General features: G+C 36.9%; 1 protein-coding gene across 3 annotated transcripts in view; it reads right to left on the bottom strand.

Annotated features, from left to right (window-relative positions):
* Positions 1 to 1026: 1026 nt before the first annotated feature.
* akap6 (A kinase (PRKA) anchor protein 6) overlaps positions 1027 to 22917 on the bottom strand; it is a 135768-nt gene continuing 113877 nt past the window's right edge. For 2 of the 3 annotated variants that reach the window (XM_059519915.1, XM_059519914.1), the window contains exons 11-15: positions 20743 to 20997; positions 10833 to 11048; positions 5333 to 8383; positions 4089 to 4208; positions 1027 to 1976 (exon numbers count right to left, since the gene is read on the bottom strand). In XM_059519915.1, coding sequence (XP_059375898.1) covers positions 1935 to 1976; positions 4089 to 4208; positions 5333 to 8383; positions 10833 to 11048; positions 20743 to 20997 — 3684 coding nt within the window. In that variant the 3' untranslated portion in view covers positions 1027 to 1934. The remainder of the gene's footprint in view (positions 1977 to 4088; positions 4209 to 5332; positions 8384 to 10832; positions 11049 to 20742; positions 20998 to 22917) is intronic. The other variant, XM_059519916.1, reaches the window with a different exon arrangement.

The raw sequence follows: 22917 nt of genomic DNA, 5'->3' as shown, positions 1-22917 counted from the left end.
ATCTACAGTATTTTGCTATGGTAAAAGAGTTTGAGATTTATAAATACGTACAGCTGCATGTTTGATGTGCATGTATCACAAATATACACTACTGCTCAGTAAGATGGATTTGAAAGGAAATAAATACATTTATTCATTCAGGTCACATTCATTTGATGTAAAGTTACAGTAAAGATATTATAATGTTGCAAAACAAATTTAATTCCAAATAAATACTGTTCTTTTGATCTTCCTATTTATTTTCAAATCCTGAAAAAAAAAAGTTGCCGTTTCCAGTAAAACATTAAGCAGCACAACTGTTTTCACCATTAATAATAACAATAAATGTTTCTTGATCATCTTGATGAAATGTTTCTATCATCAGAACGTTTTCTGAAGGATCATGTGACACTGAAGACTGGAGTAATGATGCTGAGAATTCAGCTTTGATCACAGGAATAAATGACACTTTAAAATACATATACACAAGTAGAAATGTTTTTTAAAATGTTAATAATATTTGAAAACGAAGTTGTTTTACTGTTTGCAGCTTTGGTAAGCATTAGAGACTCCTTTCAAAAAGGTAAAAATATCTTTCCAGCCTCAAACTTCTGAACGGTACTGTATAATGGAAATTATAAGGTTAAAGTGCTTTCAGAATAAAGGTATTTTCATGAATTCCATGTTGAGGCAAATTTTCACATTTGTTAAATGATGTAATTTTGTAAAGTTTGTTACTTGATTAATTATTACTTAATTACCTAATTTCTGAGCTTTTTTTTCATGTTTTCAAGTTTTCATGAGTTTTGCCTTAGAAATACTAAGAAAACACTAAGTTTTATTGATAAGTTCCATTATTTAAAATATGCTGAATAAAATAATAAACATCGATAGGATATAACACATTTTAAATGCAGATTGGTAGGGCAAGTTTTTTTAAATTCAAAACATGTCTACTTGTCAGCATAAATGTCCATAACCTGCTGTAATAACTGTGACAACTAGCCCCGGTCTCACTTAATACATGTGAAAAGAATGCCATGTGCGATGAGTTCATTAAATTAGGTTTATTTATGGAAGTTTTCTTGTACATAGTTTACCATGCAGTCTAACAGTAGCTATTTATCCACGTCACGTAACACAAACAGGAACACGACAATGAAGTAATATGACATCATTATACACCAGAGTTTGAACGTACAGTTTACATATTTACAGATGCCCATTCATCTTTCTCAGCCTTGCCACACGTCTGCTTTCTTACCGATCACAGGACACACGAGGGGGGTGAAGCAGTGTTCAACAAAATTTAGTAACTGCAAGGCACAAAAAGTTTATACATTTCTTTGTTTATCAGGGAGTAAAAAAAAAAGGTTTCGCATCAATCTGCCAAAGATCACATGCCACACAACATCACACAACCGTCGTGTTGCATAGAAACTGTGGCGCTACTTCAGTTGGCTAGAGAGTAACGTGAAGCCTGTTTGATAACCTCCACAACGTCACGTCTCATTCGAGACTGATTAGGACCACATAACTGATTGATGGGGCGACCCTCAAACAACATGCCTTGACGCTTCGGCATGAAACAGCTGAACCTGCTTAGACATCGCTAGCTGGCTGATCAGGTTCAGTATCGTCAGGGATATGATAGAAGATGTTTATGTGTACATTAGCCGTGTACTTTTAGACAGGGACGGGATGGTGGAAGACTGGTGAGGTGGCTCAGTCTCATGTGGAGCTTGAGGTGGTGGTCACCAGGAGAGCAAAGGTCACAGGTAAATAGTTAAGCAGCCAGGAGGAAGAGGATGAGGGTGCTGAGGATGAAGGACTTAGATCTCTAACGTGCCAGACTAATGGCCCATGCACTAACATCCATTTAGGTGTCCGTTCCAGACCCCACATCACTATCCACAGGTGGAGTGTCAGACCTCAGAGAGCCTCCACTGGATCAATCATGGTTTACACACAGGTGTGGCGAGACTTCCAGAGAATCTCTAAAAAAACAGATTTATATAGTTAGTAAAATTTAATTAACCTGCAAACTCACAGATATTAAATCCAGAACACATATACACAGCATACTTATCGCTTTAAGAGCCTATATATATATATGTTTTTGTGACAAATCAGGACACAACTCTGTATAATGACATGGGTATGACACAGGTATTACAAGGAGAGGGTGACTTATGAGGACATAACCCATGTCCCCATTTTTCAAAACGCTTATAAATCATACAGAATGAGTTTTTTTGAGAAAGTAAAAATGCACAAAGTTTCCTGTGAGAGTTAGGGTTAGGTGTAGGGTTGGTGTAGGGCCATAGAATATACAGTTTGTACAGTATAAAAACCATTACGCCTATGGGATGAACCCACTTTTCACAAAAACAAACGTGTGTGTGTGTGTGTGTGTGTGTGAGAGAGAGAGTATTTTTTAATTTAAACAAAACACAACAATCTAAATCTAGCACATAATTAATATACATTTATATATACAATATAAGAATATATACAAAACATATGGTATAAAATATATAAACAATCATATTTTATATACATTATTTTCTCTCTTACTCTCTCATATCTATTTATGTAGTTAAATATAATTTAATGAAAATGGTTAAATATATAATTATAATAATAAAAGTGAATTATAATATTTAATATAAATAAAATAATACAACTGTAATATTGCAAGTTAATAAATAATAAACATTTAAATATATTTATATTTTGTAAAATATATAGGTAAACAAATTATATTTACAATTATATTTAATTTATATTATTTATTGTTTTTTATAAATCGATTTGTTTTTAATCAACAACTTATACATTAATTATTTAATTAATTTCTATGTATTTGCAATTAAGGAATTCCACTTCTTACCATTGCATTTTAACATCCTGTCTACAACTGAATTTAAATTCACTCTCACGGTACAGAATTATCCTAAAATGGTGTTATATGTGCAAGATGTTATATGACCAAGACATTATAAGTCAAATAAATTGCATTGCATTTGATTGGAATGTTTGTTAGTTTGGCTCAGGTCTTCTCTATGTCATGTGACACTGTAGTGCATTTGACTGTGCAATGTGAGCTGAACCCACAATGACCGCAGGGCTGACATCATAGTGTCTGTAGAGACGGATAGTTGGCTCTCTATGCTGTTTACCGTGTCCCTGAAGCCTCAGGCGCCTGCTGAAATGTGTCCGACTCACCAACTACCAACAATCTTCAAGATGACCTTCCCTTTGTATCACATAACCATCATCATTTCATCATTTATGTATATGGTGGTTACAGACCAAAACATACATTTTCTAAGAAATATTTGCAAAGTGTTAGCTAGCCGCAGGGCTCTGCATCATTCAGAACTGCCTTCCAAATTTATGCTCATGAACTGGAAGGAAGACAAGTCCTAAAAACCAATCCAGTACTAGCTGAAGTTGGTTTTCCATCTGTTAATTCCACCAGATTACAATGTGTCGTATATTGTTGCAGTCAGGAAATTTATTTGAGACTAAGAAAGCAGCGCTCTTTAGGTTTTCCATCTGCTGGATATGCTTTTCATCAAGAGAAATGATTGCCGACCGACACACGTTCATTATTTCAGCCCTGCGCTGATGAGGCCACAGCAGCGACCGAGAAAGAGACAGTAAGAGAGAAAGAAAGAGAAAAATGGGAAGACAATTCCAAGGCTAACCCCACTGGATATATGGACCACGTTACGTAATGAATGCTTTTCAAACCAATTTACTGGTAAGGGAGTCATCATGTAGAAAGTACAGTGGCCTATAATTTAAACCATAACACTGCCGGTCCAGACCAGGCATTTGCGTCATCGAGAAGTGAGCCTTTGGGTTTTTATCAAGCAGAATTTCACAAGCAATAAACAATGGAAAAACACAAAACAGGCTCATTTCAAAACACACTACTAATAAATCATGCTAACGTGCAGTATGGAGTACAGTGGAAAATGGGGTAGTTTGCAATGTAACGCTTGACGTCGAAAAGAGCCCGCGGCTGTTTTTTAGCTGTGCGGCAGAAGTGGCTGGGAGGGAGAGGTTGTGTGTGTTGAAGCGAGTCCTATAGCACCTACCTTGACCTGAGGCCTGCTGCTGACTCTACTCCTTCCTGCAGATGAGCTATGTGTCTGCGGACCGCTGATCTGAGCCCTGCAGCCCTCCGCAACACCACCGCTGCTCTCTGACCTTGCCAGCTGGAAGAGAGAGAACAAGAGAAATGTTGCCTTCATCATTTAGTCCTATCTATCCATCTGTCTGTCTATCTATCTATCTATCTATCTATCTATCTATCTATCTATCTATCTATCTATCTATCTATCTATCTATCTATCTATCTATCTATCTATCTATCTATCTATCTATCTATCTATTTCTTTATATGTTAATATATACATATATATATATTATTAAATTAAATTTAATTTAATTGTTTAACAAAAATGATGATTGTTTGCAGTTCAAACACTTATCATTCACTGAAAAGTATTTACAGAAAGTCAATCTAAAAATGTCATAATGTCCCCAAATGTTCTAAAATAAGCTGTCATTAAAAAATATCACCTATATACAAATGTTTCAACTGTTTACATTTGCACTGTTGTTATACTGTATGATTTATTTGGCAGTATTCACATATAAATGCTAGAAATTTTATCTATACCAATGAAGTACATTGAATTGAAAGGCAGATAAAAAGATCAGAAGCATAATGAAAAGATTGAGTTTGGGTGTTGGGGGGGGGGGGTGAAAATATGAAGATGGTAATAGTTCCTTTCTTTTTCATATAAACCTTCCAGTTATTTTAATGAAATCAATATGTCCATATGAGTACAAACACTGAAATTCAATTGATGACTTAAATAAAATTAATTTAGTATTTTCGGTCTCAACGATTAGCTGTAAAGTAGGAACTTAATTCGCCTGATATAAGGTCAAATGCAGGATTTGCAGACAGAGTTGGAAGCAAGCAGGGAGAAGTTTGCATATGAAATAGAAAACTACTTAAAAAGAACACAAATACATGCTAATTCAGTCATGAAATTAAGTAATGATCCTCACCGCATTCTTGCTTATGAATCATAATATAATCTGACTGATTATGATTATTCTGTTCTGTAGACCTTAAAATTTTAAATCTATGCCTGCAAATCCTTCTTCCATTAGCACTTCAGGGGAAAAACGGTGGGGAGGGGTGAGAGGGGGTGAGAGAATGAATAAAAATCCCCTCTTAAATATTTAGTCAACGAGATGAATTCAGCAGAAACGCACACCGCTCTCATTACAAGCAGATAGAGTGCGGTGTAATGTCGAAACACACCTGCTTATGAGTCGACTTGGCTTCCTGTAGAGAGCGGCGCCCTTTTCCGACGTTCTTCTGTTTCATCAACTGTGAAGCAGGAGCCCTTTCATCGCTATCAGTCTTCCTTATCAGCGGACAGTTAATTTTGGGATTAATATAAAGGCTGCCATCCTCTTTTAAAGGATTTGTAGTGGAGCAAGAGACTCTTATCTTAGTCATTACAGGGGAAATATTGGATTCAAGCATTTTAGTATCTGCAAAACATTCAACAGTATCTATCGGGGTTTCACATGGTAAAGGATTAAGATAAGGCGCCTCATTATGGCACTCTGGCTGGCTACCAGCTACACTTCCTTGAGAAATACCATGTGCTTTTTGGTATTCATCGCAGCCCGATGAAAGTGCTGGGCTCGGGAGACTGGCCGGCTCTATTAGTTTGGCGGCGTGTCTTGTGGGCCGTTTGCTAATGGACATGCTGTAACAAAGAGGAGGGCCCAAGTACACTTCCTCGGTGCAGGCCTCGAAGAGCGGCTCTTCGTCACGGATATCTGGCGTACTCGAAAGAATCGGGGTGCTGCTCTTGTCCTCCGCGCAGGTGGTGACCTCTCCGCAGTCACTGTCATGTGAGGACAGGGACAGGTAGGAGTAGAAGTCGCCCTTGCGCAAATGGATAAGCCGATGGGAGTGCTCAAGGACCTTCTCTCTGATCTGAGACACAGACGTTGGGCTACACACCTCCGTAGGCTGCTCTGCCTGGGCCTCTTTGGTCTTCAGGGCCACAGATGTCATGTCAATGATCTCCATCACAAAGTCATGGACACTGTCACTCTTGGCCTCTTCAGAGATGAAAGCAGGGTGGTTGCAGCTCTCTGAAGAGCTTTCTTGATGGTTCTCGTGAACGTCATTCAGAAAGGCAGCGAGTTGCTTCTGTCGGCTATGAACGTGTGCAGATAACCCTGAATACTCATCTCTGGGAGAGATGGAGGGCGAGGGAAGATGGGAATTGTGACAGGGCAGCTCACCTTTCAACTGCCCTTCCAATGAGCTCAAGCTCAACTGTTCGCATGAGGATGGAGAGGTGGCAGTCACCATACCGCTTTTGACGCCATTGGCAGCATCCACCACGTAACAGTTTTTAAATGATTCCCCTTTCTTGGTTAGCAGACTTCCCTCTTCCCTCAGCAGCTCATCGTCTTCATCCTTTCCTTTGATGTGAGTGCTTTCGACATTCCCATTCTCCATGTCATCCACAAAGCGGTTGATATAGCTCCTGGTGGCGTCCCTTCGGTTGCCATCCACCTCCTGTTCCCCGAGGCGCTCGATTTTAGTATTAGTGTTGGCTTCCATTAGTTTAAACATGGACCGACTGAGAAAGTGACGATCGTTTGTGGTTTTAACTGGTGAGACGATGTCTTTAGACATGCCACACTGTAGCTCATCCACTAGATCTGCCTCATTTTTCTCTTTACTCTGGGATCTAGGCTTCATCCAGCTTTGAAACTCACCCTTTATATAATCCAGCCCAAGAGTGAGGGAACCTTCAATGTACTCCTCCTCTGAGGTTACACTGGAATCGTCGTCTTTAATACCAAGCTCTTCTTCTGTGAGTGTCAGAGTGGAGCTGGAGAGAAGATCGCTCTCATCCTCGTCGTCAGTACAGGCTGAAGTGCAGGAAACGTTGACAACCATACTAATGCTTGCATCGGTTTCGTCAGTTTGTTGCTGGCTGCGGCAATTTTTACGGAAGGATGCATTGGACTCTGCAGCCACGCAGCGGTTCATTTGCACAGCTAGGTCCTCAGATGCCACAGACAAGTCCTCTGTGCTGCTCAGCTCCGTCAGGGAGGCTGCTGAGCTCTCGTTAATGGAGGAGGGAGCTCCAGCCGAGCGTGACCCATGCCACAGCGAGCTGCTCTGGAGCGTTACGTCAGAAACGCTCCGTGTCATCTTCATTTCAAGAGGGCTTTGGATGTTCTCAAGGCGTTTTAGAAGTTCCAGAGTTCTTCTGCTGAGTTCCCCTGTGGGCTCCACAGTCGATTCAACGTCCCTCAGACTTTCCTTACTGCCCGTGTCCTCTGTACTCTTACATGGAGTGAGCCAACTTTCCAGAGAAGTGCTACGAGTCAGTGCCTCTTTGCTCGATGGAAATAACTCCCCTACTGTGAAAAGAGAGTCAAGAGAAGACCCCTGGGAAAGCTGTGTGAACTCCTTTTGGAGCTTTCGGTGTGTAGTCACCCTCTCTTCATCTCCGCTCATGTTGAGATATTTATCATTAGCCTCTTGGCTTAGCCCAAAGCCGTTGGTATAAATCTTCATTGGCTCCTTGCGGTGTTTCTTCCTGCTTTCTCCACCATCTTCTCTCTTCTTTCTCACGATATGCCATTGCTGGTCTCTCTGCCCAATGTTAAGACTGTCACCATATTCTGCACACTTGTTGGCACGCTCCAAAACTCTGTCTATGTCTTCATCTGACACTCTGTCTCCATCTTCTCTGGTAGGAGGGGTGAGAGTAACACAAACTTTTGGATCATCGCTCTGGAATAGCAGGCAAACCTCAGAGTTACCTGTGGTGTCCATGTCCCCTTCACTAACTATCCCACTTTCGCTCTCCGATCTCCTGGCTGAATCTGATAGCAGCTCCTGCTTCCCCTTCAACAGGTCTCCCATAATGTCAGGTAAGGATTCGGCAGAGGAGAAGGAGGAATCCATGCTCAGCCGCTTCAAAAGTGACTGTTGGGATTTGGTTGATGATGATTTGTGATTATATTGGGGTTGTTGGTAGAGTTCAACATTATGCAGACTGTACACCTGATAAACACGAGAAGATTCTGAATTCAGTTCTGCAGAGCTCAAGGCTGCTCCGTACCGTGTGTCATTTGGGCATGACTCGGTGAGATTTGAATTCTCCTTTGGGGAAATAAGGTGTGATTTAGATCCAGGCTTTTGTTCATCTTCACAGTCATGTGTATCCAGATAACAAATGGTCATGTCCATTTCGTCCCACTCCCAAGAGTCTTCCGTCTGGCCATGGAGCTCCATGAGAGAAGGCTCAATGAGGTTCTCAGGGACCTGAAAAAGGGAGAGAAAAAGATGTCAGGGGCAAAGAAATACTTGGTTGGACTTTTAATTAGATCAAATGCAAAGTTAATCTATGACAAATAGGTTTTTGCTTAGATATGGGCATTCAGCACAGGGCATAATTACACAAATTGCTTTGCTTCTTGTTCAAGCAGGAAGAGTCTATTTAAATGATCCTCTTTATCTCATTAATCTAATAAACTGGCAAATCTAACACTTGCTTTGTATGTCATATATCCCATAAAATGAATTTTTATTAGATTTCTGTTTATTCTCTTTCTGCTGATGAGGAAAATACTAATGCACAGGCTTGGATCGCTAGTGCATGATAAAAACCCTTAACTGTGAGAACAATCAATCAGTCTAATCAAATAAAAATTATTTCAGTTAGCTGCCTCAGCTAACATTTGTATCCCGACTGCAGCACATAACGTTTGAATCAGATAGACTAATTATAACCTTTAGCTATGCCATTACAAGAGTCATTTTGCCAATTTGTGGAAGGTTAAACAAGACTGTCTAGTATGGCCTGAGATTTTTGACTGAAAAGCGTGCATTGTTTCTGCTACACTTCAGTTTGAGAGTGAAATCATCTAATAACTTGACGGTGTCGATTAAAGTTCTTCTGAAACCTTTTTTCCTTTTAACAGACACTTTTTCACTGGTTTACTACTCCCTTAAGAGCGGGTGAAAGTTAACTTAAAAACCATTATGTCTTTCATTGACCTTCAAACAGAATTCATGATATTCTTTAAAAAAAAAAAAAACAGTTAAGATTGGATTTTTTTCCAGACACCAGACTTGTTGTGCGCAAGGCCTCCTAAAGCATTCAACAGTCAGCTATTTCATCATCTTACAAAGTGTACTGTATTCACAAAAACAAACTCTCCCTATTATTTATCTTTTCCTTTCTTCTGCACCCGCAAAAAGTGAAATTGCACTTCAGCCCTGAAAGGTCAAGCTGAGCGAGGGGTGAGTAATTTGTCTTCCCTGTGTAAGTGAGTGGACACTCATGAACAGGTTGCTGGGCTTTTCTGTGTGAAGCACGCAGCCTCCCCAGAGCCCTGCTGCTGCCATGCAGGAATGCACAACATCTACATGACAAAAGGCAAAGTCTAGCCCTTGGCCCACTCCCCCGTTTAACACGCACTGTAACGGTCCCACACATACAATAAGAGACTAGTTAAGGGTTCCGTTTTCAGGATGGGAAGTCTTTTTATATGGCAGTGAACACAGAATGTGCACATGTTATGTACTTTAAGAGACTACTTCCTCCCTTTCAGTGCAGGATGGGGACACATGATCAAGTTATTTCATTGCTATGGGTTACTCAGTATACATTAAGAACAGTCAGTTATTTCTGAAAGCATATGTAATCGACTGAGTTCACAGTACAGTGAGTATCTAGGGAGCGCATCTAGCCACTGTCCTCTTACTATGTGTATTCAAGAATAATATGTGGCCACTTTCCCTGCCTTATACATCATTCTTATTGCACTGTTACAGCAGCGCTGCACTATATTATTGGAACTAGTGTATTTCTGCTTAACAAATTGTTCTGGACAGCTTCCTTTGAGCACAGCAACATGTAAGGAGATCTTTGAAAAGCCAATACGATGGGTTCAATAAAATACATAGTAGAACATTGGTTTTCAGAATTATAATTGTATTAGGAAGGAGTCTCCTTACTGATACAGTATTTAAATGTATTGTTAAAGATTAAGACATTTTTATACAAAATAACTGCATTAAGGACATGATGGATGCCTACTTGGTGAATTAAACATCTAACATAGTAAGGTATATGTGTCTATAACAGAGCATACTACTTAGGGTGAATATACGTATTATTGGTTGATTTTGTACAATTCCTCCACACTATTGGTCAAACTATTTTTCAGTCATTACATTCATTCAAGCATGAAAACAATAATAATAATAAAAAAAACATTTAAAAAAACAGAAGTTTTGGCAATTTCACTAAAGCTCACTAAACAGTTATGCCCCTTTACACTATCTGCTCTAGTATAGCTCTGTACCATGCATATTTAAATGACATAATTCACTTATAGACTGCACATTTTTTAGCATGATGGAAAATAGGAGGTTAACAATTTTGTTTAATTAAAGGAGGTGTTTGTGTGTATTTGCAAGATGGGAAATTGCATCAGGCAAAAGCATTTTTGAGCTTGTTTGTACCGATTTGCATAATTCCTTTAGTGAATTAGAAGCTAAATAATGCAAACAGAGCACACAACTACTTTTTTAAAAAACAATATACAGTACACATTATGCATTCTAGCCACTCCACCACATACACAATTAAACCGTCCATAGTGTGGATATCGAGACAGCACTACCTGTGCATGCATCACCCTGTTTATATTCACAACGTATGTTATCTTGTTTACTTGTAACTGTAGTGTAAAGCATATGTGACCTGGTCTCTGCCCACCGAGCGTTTCAGTCTGGTCTGCCATTGAAGGACCTGCATGACGATGGCCTCCCAACGTCTCTCCAGGTTGACCTGCAGCAGCTGCAGCGACTGGCGCTCTGCCTCTGAACTCTGCTGTTCAGGCCCATCCAGCAGCCTCTGACAGAGCCTCAGCACGGAGGAAATGCCCTTCCGTCTGCTCCGCATCTCCATACACAGAGCCTGCAGAGACAGGAGCAGGTCAGTCCTCTCATGCACTCACAGACTGTGTTAGTAAACAGGGTTTAACATCCCTGTCGTCAGGTTAAGGGCAGGGTTTCAAGTGGTAATGCCAGAGAATTTAATGAAAGAAAGCTTAACTTTGAAACTGCAGTTTGCGAACATTCAAGCCAAGAACAAACCAAAATAATAAAACTAAACACCCTAAATAACAGAAATGAATTAAAAAACCTTGATTAAAAGCTGTATTACAAAAAACTAAAACGAACTAAAAAACACTGATAGAAATGAAAACAAAAACATTTATTAAAAGGTGTTTAAAAAATAAATGAGACTAAGAAACACTCTAAATGCTAGATTAAATACAGCAATAATCTTTATAAAACAAACCTTAATAATACAACTAAAAACACAATAATCGATAGACATGAATGCGAAAAAAACTATAATAAAAACCTAAATAATAAATCAGAAACAGTGATAAAAATGAATACAAAAAACATTTATTAAAATATGTATAAAGGAAATAAATAATAAATCTAAATGGAGTGATATAAATTAATAAAAAATAGAAAAAAGAAATAGATGTATACAAATAAAATAAAACTAAAAACTGATAGAAATGAATACAAAAGAGAAAAATATATATATAAGTAACTTGAGCTAAAAGGACATAATTAAAGTACAGTAAATTGCTATAAAAAAGACCAGTGCAGGGACGTCTGGGAACACTTGATTCATTTAATGACTCAACTGAATCAGTGAATCATTTTTTGGAGCTGGTTCATTGACTTGAACAGTTCAAATGGAACAATTTGCTATAACGAATCAGATTAGTTTGTAGAAGCTTTTTTACATTTTGTTTTCAATTCTGTTCAGAACGAATGATTCAGAAATTCAATTAAATTTTTATTATTATTATTATTACCGAATACTTAAAAAAGTAAAATGCCACTCAGGGACTTCTGGAACATTACTGACTTTTATAAAAAATTATCAAACAAACTGATTGAAATAAAATGTATCAATCAAATGAATGAAGACTCTCCAGAATTACTTGGAGAGAGATGTTCTAAAGCTTTTCTACAAGACATTTACATAAGGCTTCTTATAAGACTCTTCTAATAAGGTCCAATACACAACGCAAAGTAACAAAAATATAGTACAGTCTATAAAAATAACTTTCAAAGAACTATTCTCCAGCATTTGCCACAACTGCAACACAGGGTTTATTGCTAACCATGCATGTGAACTCACAGCACCTCAGAGCCACTCTGTGTTTCTGTGGCATGAATGAACATAGTAAATGAAGAGAGAGAGAGAGAGACAGATAGATAGAAAGAGAGACTCCTGTGCACTTGATGAGGTCTCCACAACAATTCAGCCTGTCAGGAGCGTGTAAATCACAGCCCCCTCTCCCTATAAACACGACAGAATTAAATATTTAAAGGCCAAAGCTGCACTCCCATGCTTCGGTGTCCAGCTATGACACTTGTTTAATGAAACCGCCAGAGCATACAGACTCTCCCAAAGACGACCATGCCGTAGCACAGACCACAAACGCACGTTCTAGAGGGGCTGAAGGTATTGTGACGCTCTCTCACCTGCACCAAAATATGCAGCAGACGGCGCTACTCCATGTGCGTTAAGGGACGAAAACATTCAGAGAACAATTTATGCAAATCCCGCCAGCCCAAAAAAGCACGCCCTTACATTTTCTGTACGTTTTTCAATAAATATTAAAAACTATTACATTTAAATTGGATTTTATTTTTCCTGGAGTGCTCGGCTCCCCTGTTTTAGCATATTTCCCTCTCCCGTGTCTTTTGAACAGGTAATGAGACTGTAAAATGCAATGGCAGCGTGCCGGAGAGGAGGCAGAGGTGCGAACGCGCTGATAGACTTGAAACTTTGACAGACAGAAATGTGGGAGGTGATGGAAACTCAAATGGCACTCAAATGGACACTGTTTTTCAATGGCGTACGGTGTCTGGGAAATGTAGTGGCCTGGTCTTCTAAAGACACATGTAAATAGTTGATGGTAAAATACTGTCGCTCGTCGACTTATAGATATCGTTCAGCCTGTAGATGCAGCTTCTGATACAAGCACAAAAAACAGGAAAACTAGGTGAAATAGGCAATTTTATTTACCCACTGCATGTCAGAAAGACTTCACCACGTGGTAATAGAATAGACAGTGTATTTTGTCTTATTTCCCAGCTAAAACATCTTAAAACAACATAAATTTACTTGAGAAGCAGCACTGCATAAAATATTAAGACTTGTTTTATAGATTGTCTCTTCAATGCGATTGTATTTTGTCTTACTACACTGGCAGATTTTTAAGTATAAACAAGTTAAGTGCAAAAGCCCGCCAGTGCAGTAAGAAAAAACACACTTGTTTAAAACTATGAAAACATGTCTTCATATCATATAAAGCTAGTTTTAAGGACTTTTAGATATTTTTAATGAAAAAAGGTTTAAAAAGACTAATTAAAAGGGAAATGTGGGTGACATATTCGTTTTATTTATTTATTTATTTTTAGCTTTTTTAATTTTTATTTTGCAATTAGTTAGGTTTCTGGTATGTCTGCCAGCTCTGAAAAGCTGAAAAGAAACCACTGAGAAATTTTAACTGAAGTATGTTACAGACATTTCATGAACACCCAAAGAATTCAAAAATTCGGCATTCGATTAAGATTTATTATAATTTTTCTTTTTTTCTTAATAGGCTATTAGAATTCAAAATGAAATGAAACTGAATTTGTGAAACATTACTTGAAAGACAATGTAATATAATGAAGCATTCCTTTTAATTCTATAAATAAATTCTAAAGGTTGGTCAACTTACATGCAGTCAGAAGGTTTCCAGTCTAAGTGAACATGTTTTCAATTTAGAATAAATTGCGAAATGGACCACACATTAATCTAACAGTCGAAATGTCTGTCTCAGTCTCTAAACTATAACTTCACCCTTCAGATATGTCAATAAAATACAAGTGACAATGTTCAATCAGGTGCTCTCAGATTAAACCGTACAAAACATGAAACTACATCATTGCACAATGAGTTTTCAGAAATATGATACTGTTTCTACATTACTGGGTTTTAGGAAGAGGAACAGTGTAGTACAATGCACCAATATTTGCTAAAAAGCTTTTCCAAACACACGGTGCAGTGAGTAGGCTGTTTTTCCTCCAGTATGTGAGTCCACACAATGACTTTGTTTCAGACACACAAACCAGCACTGAGACTGAAATGCTGGCGGGGGGCCAGAGGGCCCTGGTGCCTCAGTCAGATATCAAAACATCAGAACAGCATACTGTGAAAGAAAAATCACAAATAAATCAGATGGTTCTCGATTGTTTCTCCTAGAAAGCAATGAGACAAAATGGAAACTCCAGTTTCACAACACATCTCAGTAATGTGCAGACATCTTTATATGAATGCAAACATTCCTCATCAAATTCTCTCAAAAACAACTGATCTGAGCTGCTTCATACATTAAAACAGTTTACAACTCAAAACTCTACATTTCTGACTTTTGAATTCGTATTTGCATTCAAAGACACTGTAAAATGCAGAACATGCACCCTGGTGACTGTAAATACTCTAATAAATGTTTTGAGCAACTTTAAATAACCAACAATTAGACCAGTAAACTACAAACCTTGCAGACAAATTGCTTTTTCAAATCAGCATTATTATAGAAAAGAAAAACTAAAATGAAAACTGAATGACTTGGAACATAAGTTGAAAAAAAATATATATATTTTCATGCAGCAATAGTAACAAAAATAAATCAGAATATAATTAACTATAAAAACAATCAAATATTTAGTTTTAGTTTTTGATGCATGATATAATATCAATCTGCATAACAAATAAAAATGTTACTAGACAGTGATAACACTAAATTTAGCAAAGAAATGTAATTAATAATACAAATTAACACATGAACTTTGGCAGCCTAGAAAGTATAACAATAAATTTAATAAAAACTAAATAAACTGAAACTAACAATGACGGGGTGAAACCAAAATAAATAAAATAGAAATACAAATCTTTATTTAAAAATCCAGAATTTTTGGAAGTCCACCATTCATAAAAAGGAATATTGTTAGAAGCAAAAAATAAAAAGCTACCCTTGAGCTGGCCATCCACTGTAAGAACATACGAGATTGCGGGCGGATCATCTATAAGGTGCTTTTTAATAAAGTTATCAGAGGATCAGTCGCCTGGTGTTGTGCTTAGGCGCTAACACAATCTCCAGAATGGCAGTACGACTATTCTCTCTCGTCTCACTCCCCTGGCTATCATGTGGCTAAATCCATCTGGTGTACAGTATTAATCTACAGGTCTCTCGCTATCAGAGTCTGTAATCACACCTGAGGCGGAGAGCCGAGCCGTGAAGATGCATGTGTATTACACCGACCTCCCAAGAGTGTTCCTCCAAAAAACTGCTTATCTCTTTATTCAGCACAAAATGAGAACAGACGCAGCCTAAAGCCTTTAAACTCCAATTCCCCATCTCTCCCTCCCACTTAATTTCATTAAAATCTAAGCCTTATGATATTCTGACATTTTTTTCCATGCGACTTAAGCGCGAGAACAGTTTAAATGACGCGTGATGATGCGCTTTCCATAGGATTAGAAAAAAAGCCAGACGCCAGGCTCTGCTCGTTTCGTTTTTGGGGGTATTTGTTTCCCGTTCTCCAGCGGGAACACCAGCGCACACTTCATCTCGCTCTTTACAGCCGCAGCAATTTTAACATTTTCAATTAATCTCGGCGAGATTGAGGAGCGGAGCCCCAAATCCCCTACAGTGACGGCAAGGACACGGCGACGGAGCTCTGACAGTGACCCAGTGGATATTCAATCAATTACCATTAATTAGAAATCTCTGATTAATTCTATTTGTTGATTAAGTCAATTAAAACCACAAGCACTTGTTATCGCAAATGAGTATAACGAATTCATGTTGGCCATTTGTTCCCAGACACATCCCTTTGGCTCTGACCGGCTCGAGTTTCATCAACGGCTGTCAGTCGAGGCCTCGTTCCTGCGTCGCGCTAATAGAGAGAAATCGTACTGCAGAGAGCGGATAGACAATAAAAGCAAACCTAACCACCTGAAATTCGATGTCAGCAGACTGACGCTAGTCATATAAAACAGAAAAATTGAAAGATCCTGTTTTGCATTCTGCCTGACGTGTTCGTTATTTCAAATACGTCTAAATTAGCCGAGTCTGAAATGTATTGGTTTGAGTCGGGCTGTCGGTGACCTTCCATAAAGCTTGTCATTAAAGAAAGCTTATTTTTAATTATTTTTCCCCTTTAAGACAAAAAAACTGACAGTGTTTTCAAAATGAGACTAATGTGTTACGAACGGCAGACGTCGTCTTTACTGCGCTAACGCAAACAAATGGCAGCAAAGTGATAACGCTGCCATCAATGGGGACATTTTCTCATTAGCGCCTGTAAATGAAAGCAAGCTGCATGGACGTATAATGAAAAATACGACTCTATGCGCGCAAGTGTGTGTGCGGCCAGTTGATTGTGTGTGTAATGAACAGGCCTGTCACCTGTCTGCTCCCCATTACTCGCTGATGAGACGCTAGCTCTGCGTTTGGCGCTCTCGCGCGCCCGTCCCAGAACTGACTTAATGTGGTTAGCGCTTGCCAAAGAACAGGAGTTCCTTATTCTTAATCATGGAGAAAGTATTGATATTATATCTGTGCCGTCACATTCAATCAGCCGGATGGGACCCGGAGGATGAGGCCCCGGGGCCCCACGCTGCGGCGAGCTGATCAAAGGTGCCTGAGAGAGACGTGGAGATGGACTCAGACTCGAACGCTATTCAGTCTGGCTTCCATTTAGTCTAATTCTCCTGTGAAATTCCTTTAATGGGAACGTGGTTTGGAGTTGGAGGTGTTTTGAAAGACTCCTGGTGTTGCTTGAAATGACACAGCGATCTCTGAAAAAGACCAGAATAGCTAAGACAAAGAGGATGGTCTAGTATGGGTGTTAGTGGTGTTTCCTGCATGGACTATGGCTCAATAGTCAATACTGTATATAAACTTCAGCATATGAATTCCACAATGTTTATGCTACAGAAATGAATAATACTATAATATGAATAATAATATTCATGTGTATTAGCTTGATGATTTTCGCCTTGTAGACAATATAGATCACACCATAAAATATATACACAAAAAGTGTTGAGAAAAAAATTAATTTGTAATTTGTATTTTTGTGGAAACTGATGCATTTTTGTTCAGGATCCTTTGATGAATAATAAGTATTTATTAGTAATAGAAATCTTCTGTAACATTTAAAATGTGTCACTTTTGATTAATTTAATGCTGTCTTGCTAAATAAAAGTACAAATTTATTTTCTTTTGAACGGTAGTAAAAAGTCATCTTATGAATATGTCAGATATAAGAAAGAATAACATTCTTGACGCCTAGGTAGGAAGCTCACTAGGTTTTGAAACAGAGATTTCTATTTAAAGAGATAACAAATCAGCAGATTTTCAGCTCAGGATACAACAGCTTCTGTAAGTAAAACAATTGTTAACTAATGATCGAAGTTGGCATGCGGTTCCCATCATCTCTCCTCTCCCTGACAGGAAATATCCAACCCTGGGGTTTTAATATCATGAAGGCACACTATTAAAGGGAAGACAGTTATTAATGAAAGAAGTGAAATTGGCAGCCAACCACTTTGAACCGTCTGACCAGAGAAGGTTAAGATACAATAGAGTCTAATTTTAGACAACTCCACTCGCCCCTAGCAAGTAAAGAACTTAATGCTTTTTATTCAGGGGAAGATGGACATTTTTATGATGACATTTTAAAGGGTGACCATACCTGTTACTCATAACGAAGTGTCTCACTATCTCTCCTTTTACACATATTTCAGACTTTTATTGTCATCAGCGATCTACACTGAACAGACTCATTCCAGCAGCTCCAGCCGTGAGATTTAACAGAACACAGAACATGGATAAACTCTTCAACTGCCAAAACTGAGGTTCAATTAAACCACAATAAAAGGGATGAAATTATCTTAAACGCTCTTCAAATTGCTGGGGTAATCTCAAACCACTGACCCTTTCTGACATAGTAAAAAACTATCACTAGCACACCCATAACATGACAGCGAACAATCACAGCAGTCGGCCACAAAAAACAACAACAGCCTTACAATCAAAGCCAAAGATCACTGTCACAGTTACAACCATGAGTGTAAGAAGTGTAATACAATATGTTAACTATAATATGACAAATATTCAGAGCCATTACACTAAAAAAGAAAAAAAAGATTTTCTCACATGCACAAAATATTTTACATTCCATTTTTTGTAAGTCTAGTTTTTACATGCATATGCGGAAGTGCATATTGTTTTCTAAAAATGTACAGTTCAATAATAATAATAATAATAATTAATGCTAATATTAGTTGTTGCTGTTGTTTTATTAATATTTTAATATTTTTGTATAGATTATTTATAGAGAATTTTTATTAAAATAAATGCTATTAATTTAAACAATAATAATCTATAATAATAATTATAATAATAATTGTTAATATTTTATGATTATGATTATTGTTGTTGTTAATATTTTCATTATTATGTATAGACTATTATAGATATCATTTTTAAAATACAAAAGTATTATTTAATTTTAACAATCTCTATAAATAATTATTATTTATAGACAATAATAATAATAATAATAATCAATAAATTATGACAATAATAATGATTGTTGTTGTAATTTTTTGTATAGATTATTGATATAGATTATTACAATACATAAATGAATACAATTCATTTAAATAATAATCCATAAATAACAATAATTATTGTTATTATTATGTTATGATTATTATTAGTGTTGTTGTTAATATTTATGATATATTATTAGTTATATTTTAGAATTCATAGATTATTTTAAAAACAAATAAATACTACTTAATTGTAATAATCTCTATAAATATTATTATTATTTATAGACAATAATAATATATACGTAATAATAATAATAATAATAATTATTATTATTATTATTATTATACGTGTTATTAATAATTATTTATAATAATAATCATAAATATTATTAGTAAAATGTTTTATTATTATTATTTTTATTATTTATAATAAAACTAGATTGTTACTTTTTCTGAACAAAATGTGAGTGATGCGAGGTAGTCACACACCTTCCATGATCCAAACTATAAATCAGGTTCCGGCTCACAATATTTCACATTAAATACACTATTTTACAAAAAGATGTCAGATTACAGAAGTAAAACAGGCTGCAAAAGCCATTTGATGCTGTGTTTAAGTTCAGCTACACAGGTGTAGATCTCAGCTCTCCCGCTGATGCCTTTCAAGTGCTCTGTGATCACGCTACGTTACGCCAGTTAGCCAATTCACGCTATAAAAGTGGTCGGAAAAAAACTAGATACATGTAATCCTTCTCCGTTCTCTTCCTAAACACTCATCCCGTTTAGTGCAATGGCAGAGTCCATATTAATCACACTTACTAATGTCTCCAATCATCATATTATTATTTTCTCCAGACTGTCCCTGAGAAATCAATGTGGGACTTTTTGGCTGCGTGTCATTTGATCAAAAGAGAAAGCCAGCCTTATTTCCCCTCCTGATCATTTAGCCATGTGTATATTTAAAGCTTTTCTTCACTTATGTTTGTCACTCAGCAGGTGGATGTAATCAGCTCCGCTACCTGTGTTTTGACATGTCTTGATTAATACTCCAAGCTGTTTCTCAGGATTTTAACTCAAATAATTATTTCATATAGATTTCCAGTCAGGGGATTTGATGTGTGCTTTTTGCCCTGTATTTATTAAAGGAGCACGGCTCAAGTGAAGCAGGTTATTTTTAGAGAGCGCTCTGCAGTTTGACTAAGCAGTTTCATTCCTGTGTTTATGATAAACGCTCAGACTACCTGACATGATGCCGTCATGTAGTCTAGTTTTAGCGTGTATTATGGTTTAGTGAAAGCTGCACTGAAAATGCAAAGTGTTAGCACAGTTTATGATGGCTAATGAACAGCTGCAGGCTAACAGGTGTTGTGCTAGATACTGATAAGTAGTGGCTGACCAGTGGCTGGGTTTTCAATGGTTAAAGCCGATTATGCCATTCTGTTGAACAGATGTTAAAATGGTAAAATGTGTTAAATGGAGCTGAGAGCATTAAGTTCTTTCAGCAAAGCAACATCAAATCATGTAATAATCAAACTAGCAAGCGGCAGGAGATGCGTAACTTTTGTGAATGATTGTAAATTAGGGAATTGCAATTAAAAACTAAAGCTTTCTGCAGCTAAAAATGTGGGCTGAAAATATAAATGTATGTATAATTAAATCAGATATAAATGTGTGTAAAATATGTGTGTAATATATATATATATATATATATATATATATATATATATATATTTTTTTTTTTTTTTTTTTTACAGCAAACACACAATACAATTGTTCCGAAATTTACAAGACAATTTGAAAAAAAAAAAGCAAAAAACAAAAACAAAAAATGCACTCTTTTTTTTTTTTACTAGCAGTATCTGCTAACAGTGATCTGAACATGTGGTAAAACAGGCCAACAGTCCATTGCATTTGCTAAGATGACAAGCAAAGACACGCAGCTCATATTCATACTCACCTTGAAGTGCTGCAGCTGTTTGGTGGCCTGCGGGTCGTGCTGTGGGTCATCAGTGTCTTGAGTGCCGCTCTCACATTGTTGTGCTTCTGGTCTGAGCTTCAGATTAAAGATGAAGAGCTCGGTTTCTCTCAGCCAGCTCTTTAACTCCTTTATCCGGCTCTCCAGCTGGGTCACCATCCTACTGGTGTCTGGAGACAGAAGTTCACGCTGACTCCGCTGGTCCACACTGGGCTCCACATGCTCTGCCAGGGTTTTCTGATTGGACACAAACAGAGATGTCAAACACAAGAGTCATGGACAGAACATCTCAATTTACCATAGTTTTACTATAGTAACACCAACTTTCCTGAAAATTACATTTTGGTAAAAATAGTGTAGATTCAGGCTCATCTTCTAGGGATCTTTAAAAAATGTAGTTCTGAGACGGTATACATATAAGAACAGCTCTACATTGCCATGACATGATATTAAATAATATTATTTAAATATAAAATATTAAACAATATAAAATAAAAATATGTAAAGCAATAAAACTAAATAACATGAAAAATCAATTATAAAAAATTAAATAAAAACAATAAAGCAAAAGAGTTATACAATTAAATCTTAATTAAATATTAAACAATCTAAAATAAAAATGTAAAACCTTAACAACACACACATAAAAAACATAACATGAAATATTATTTGAAATAAAATATAAATATAAGTAATAAAATTAATAAAATTAAATAAATCTCAGTCACATTTACATATTCATGACTTTGAGGTCTATTGTTTTTCCTATGGTCTTTTCACAAACAAATTTAAACTATGATAAATATTCATAAATGTGGATCCACAAAATATACAAACACTTTAAAGACAAAATGCATTCATGCATCAGGCTAACTTAAATGCATGGACTGCTTTACACTTACTGTAGTGATTAACCCCTATTATTTGTGTTTAATCAATAAGTGTGATTAATTATGACAGCCGTTTCCACACGGCTGCTGAAGTGTCTGATAACAGGCTGTTTCATCTGATGAGTCTGAAGGGGTTAAAATCTCATCGCAAAAAGAGCAACATTCAAATGTTTGTTGAATAGCAAACAATCAGCTGCAAAAAACACACCAATGATTTTAGAAATGGGCTCAGCTGAACAATTTCCCCCGAGTGACAACAAGAGAAGCGAGAACCATGCTGAGCTGCAGTCTGTCTGTGCGTGTGTGTGCGCACGCATGTGTGTGTTCAGTATTCCCACCTGCCTGGCAATCGCACTTTTTAGAGACAGGTTGAACCTGGTATACTGAGATGGCAATTGCAAGCACAATACACACCATTATCCAATTAATACACACACTGGCTGCTGTAATTGTCCTTTCCTTTATGTGATCGGTGTGTTGAGAAGCTGGAATGGAAACAGATGTGATTATGACGCAGCAATGAAGTGGCTATTTCAGCATGCGGCATCAGTTAAGTTCTCAGTGTTTGGCCGCACACATCCGGCCTGAGCTTCGGCCTTTATTAACACATCTGTGTTCGTCTCCTGTCAGCACAGTGGTAATAGCAAAGAAAATGGAAGGCAGGACATTTTAGCTTTAATGTGAAAATGGGTTCTTCTGGCCGGAAACAAATGTTGAGGTTTTCTTCTGGTCTGATAGAGGCAAAATCAGATCTCATAGCGATTTTAAGAGACATTAGTGTGTGAAAAAGTGCTGCTTTTGAAACAAACAGAGTGAAATGCTTGTCTTTAGTAAGAAATAAGTATTTTCACAGTATTACTGTTTTTACTGTATTTTTGATCAAATAATGCAGCCTTGGTGAGCATAAAAGACTCAACCTTAAACTCTTTTGTATTGTACATTTTGTTTTGTTTTTTACTCGAAAATACATCATATTTTAGATTTAGGTTGCACATGCTGTTTTATGTTACAAGTTTAGAAAATATTCTAATGCATTTCAATAGGTAATATAATAAAAAAGAGGATTTTTTCATGCATATTTAGACAACATATTGAATTAATTCAGTAGACATAAAAGAAACAAATGTAATATTTAGGAAACAATAAAAAAAGAGATGGATTATGCAGACATACTATACTGGCAACAAAAAAATGTATGGAAAATTATTGGGGAACAAAATCGATTTGGATATAAATATGTTTGTATGAATTTGGATATAAATATTTA

The sequence above is a fragment of the Carassius carassius genome, chromosome 32 (genome assembly GCF_963082965.1).
Source record: "Carassius carassius chromosome 32, fCarCar2.1, whole genome shotgun sequence".
Lineage (NCBI taxonomy): Eukaryota > Metazoa > Chordata > Actinopteri > Cypriniformes > Cyprinidae > Carassius > Carassius carassius.
The sequence above is the reverse complement of the archived record's forward strand: the minus strand, read 5'-3'. Positions and strand labels throughout refer to the sequence as shown.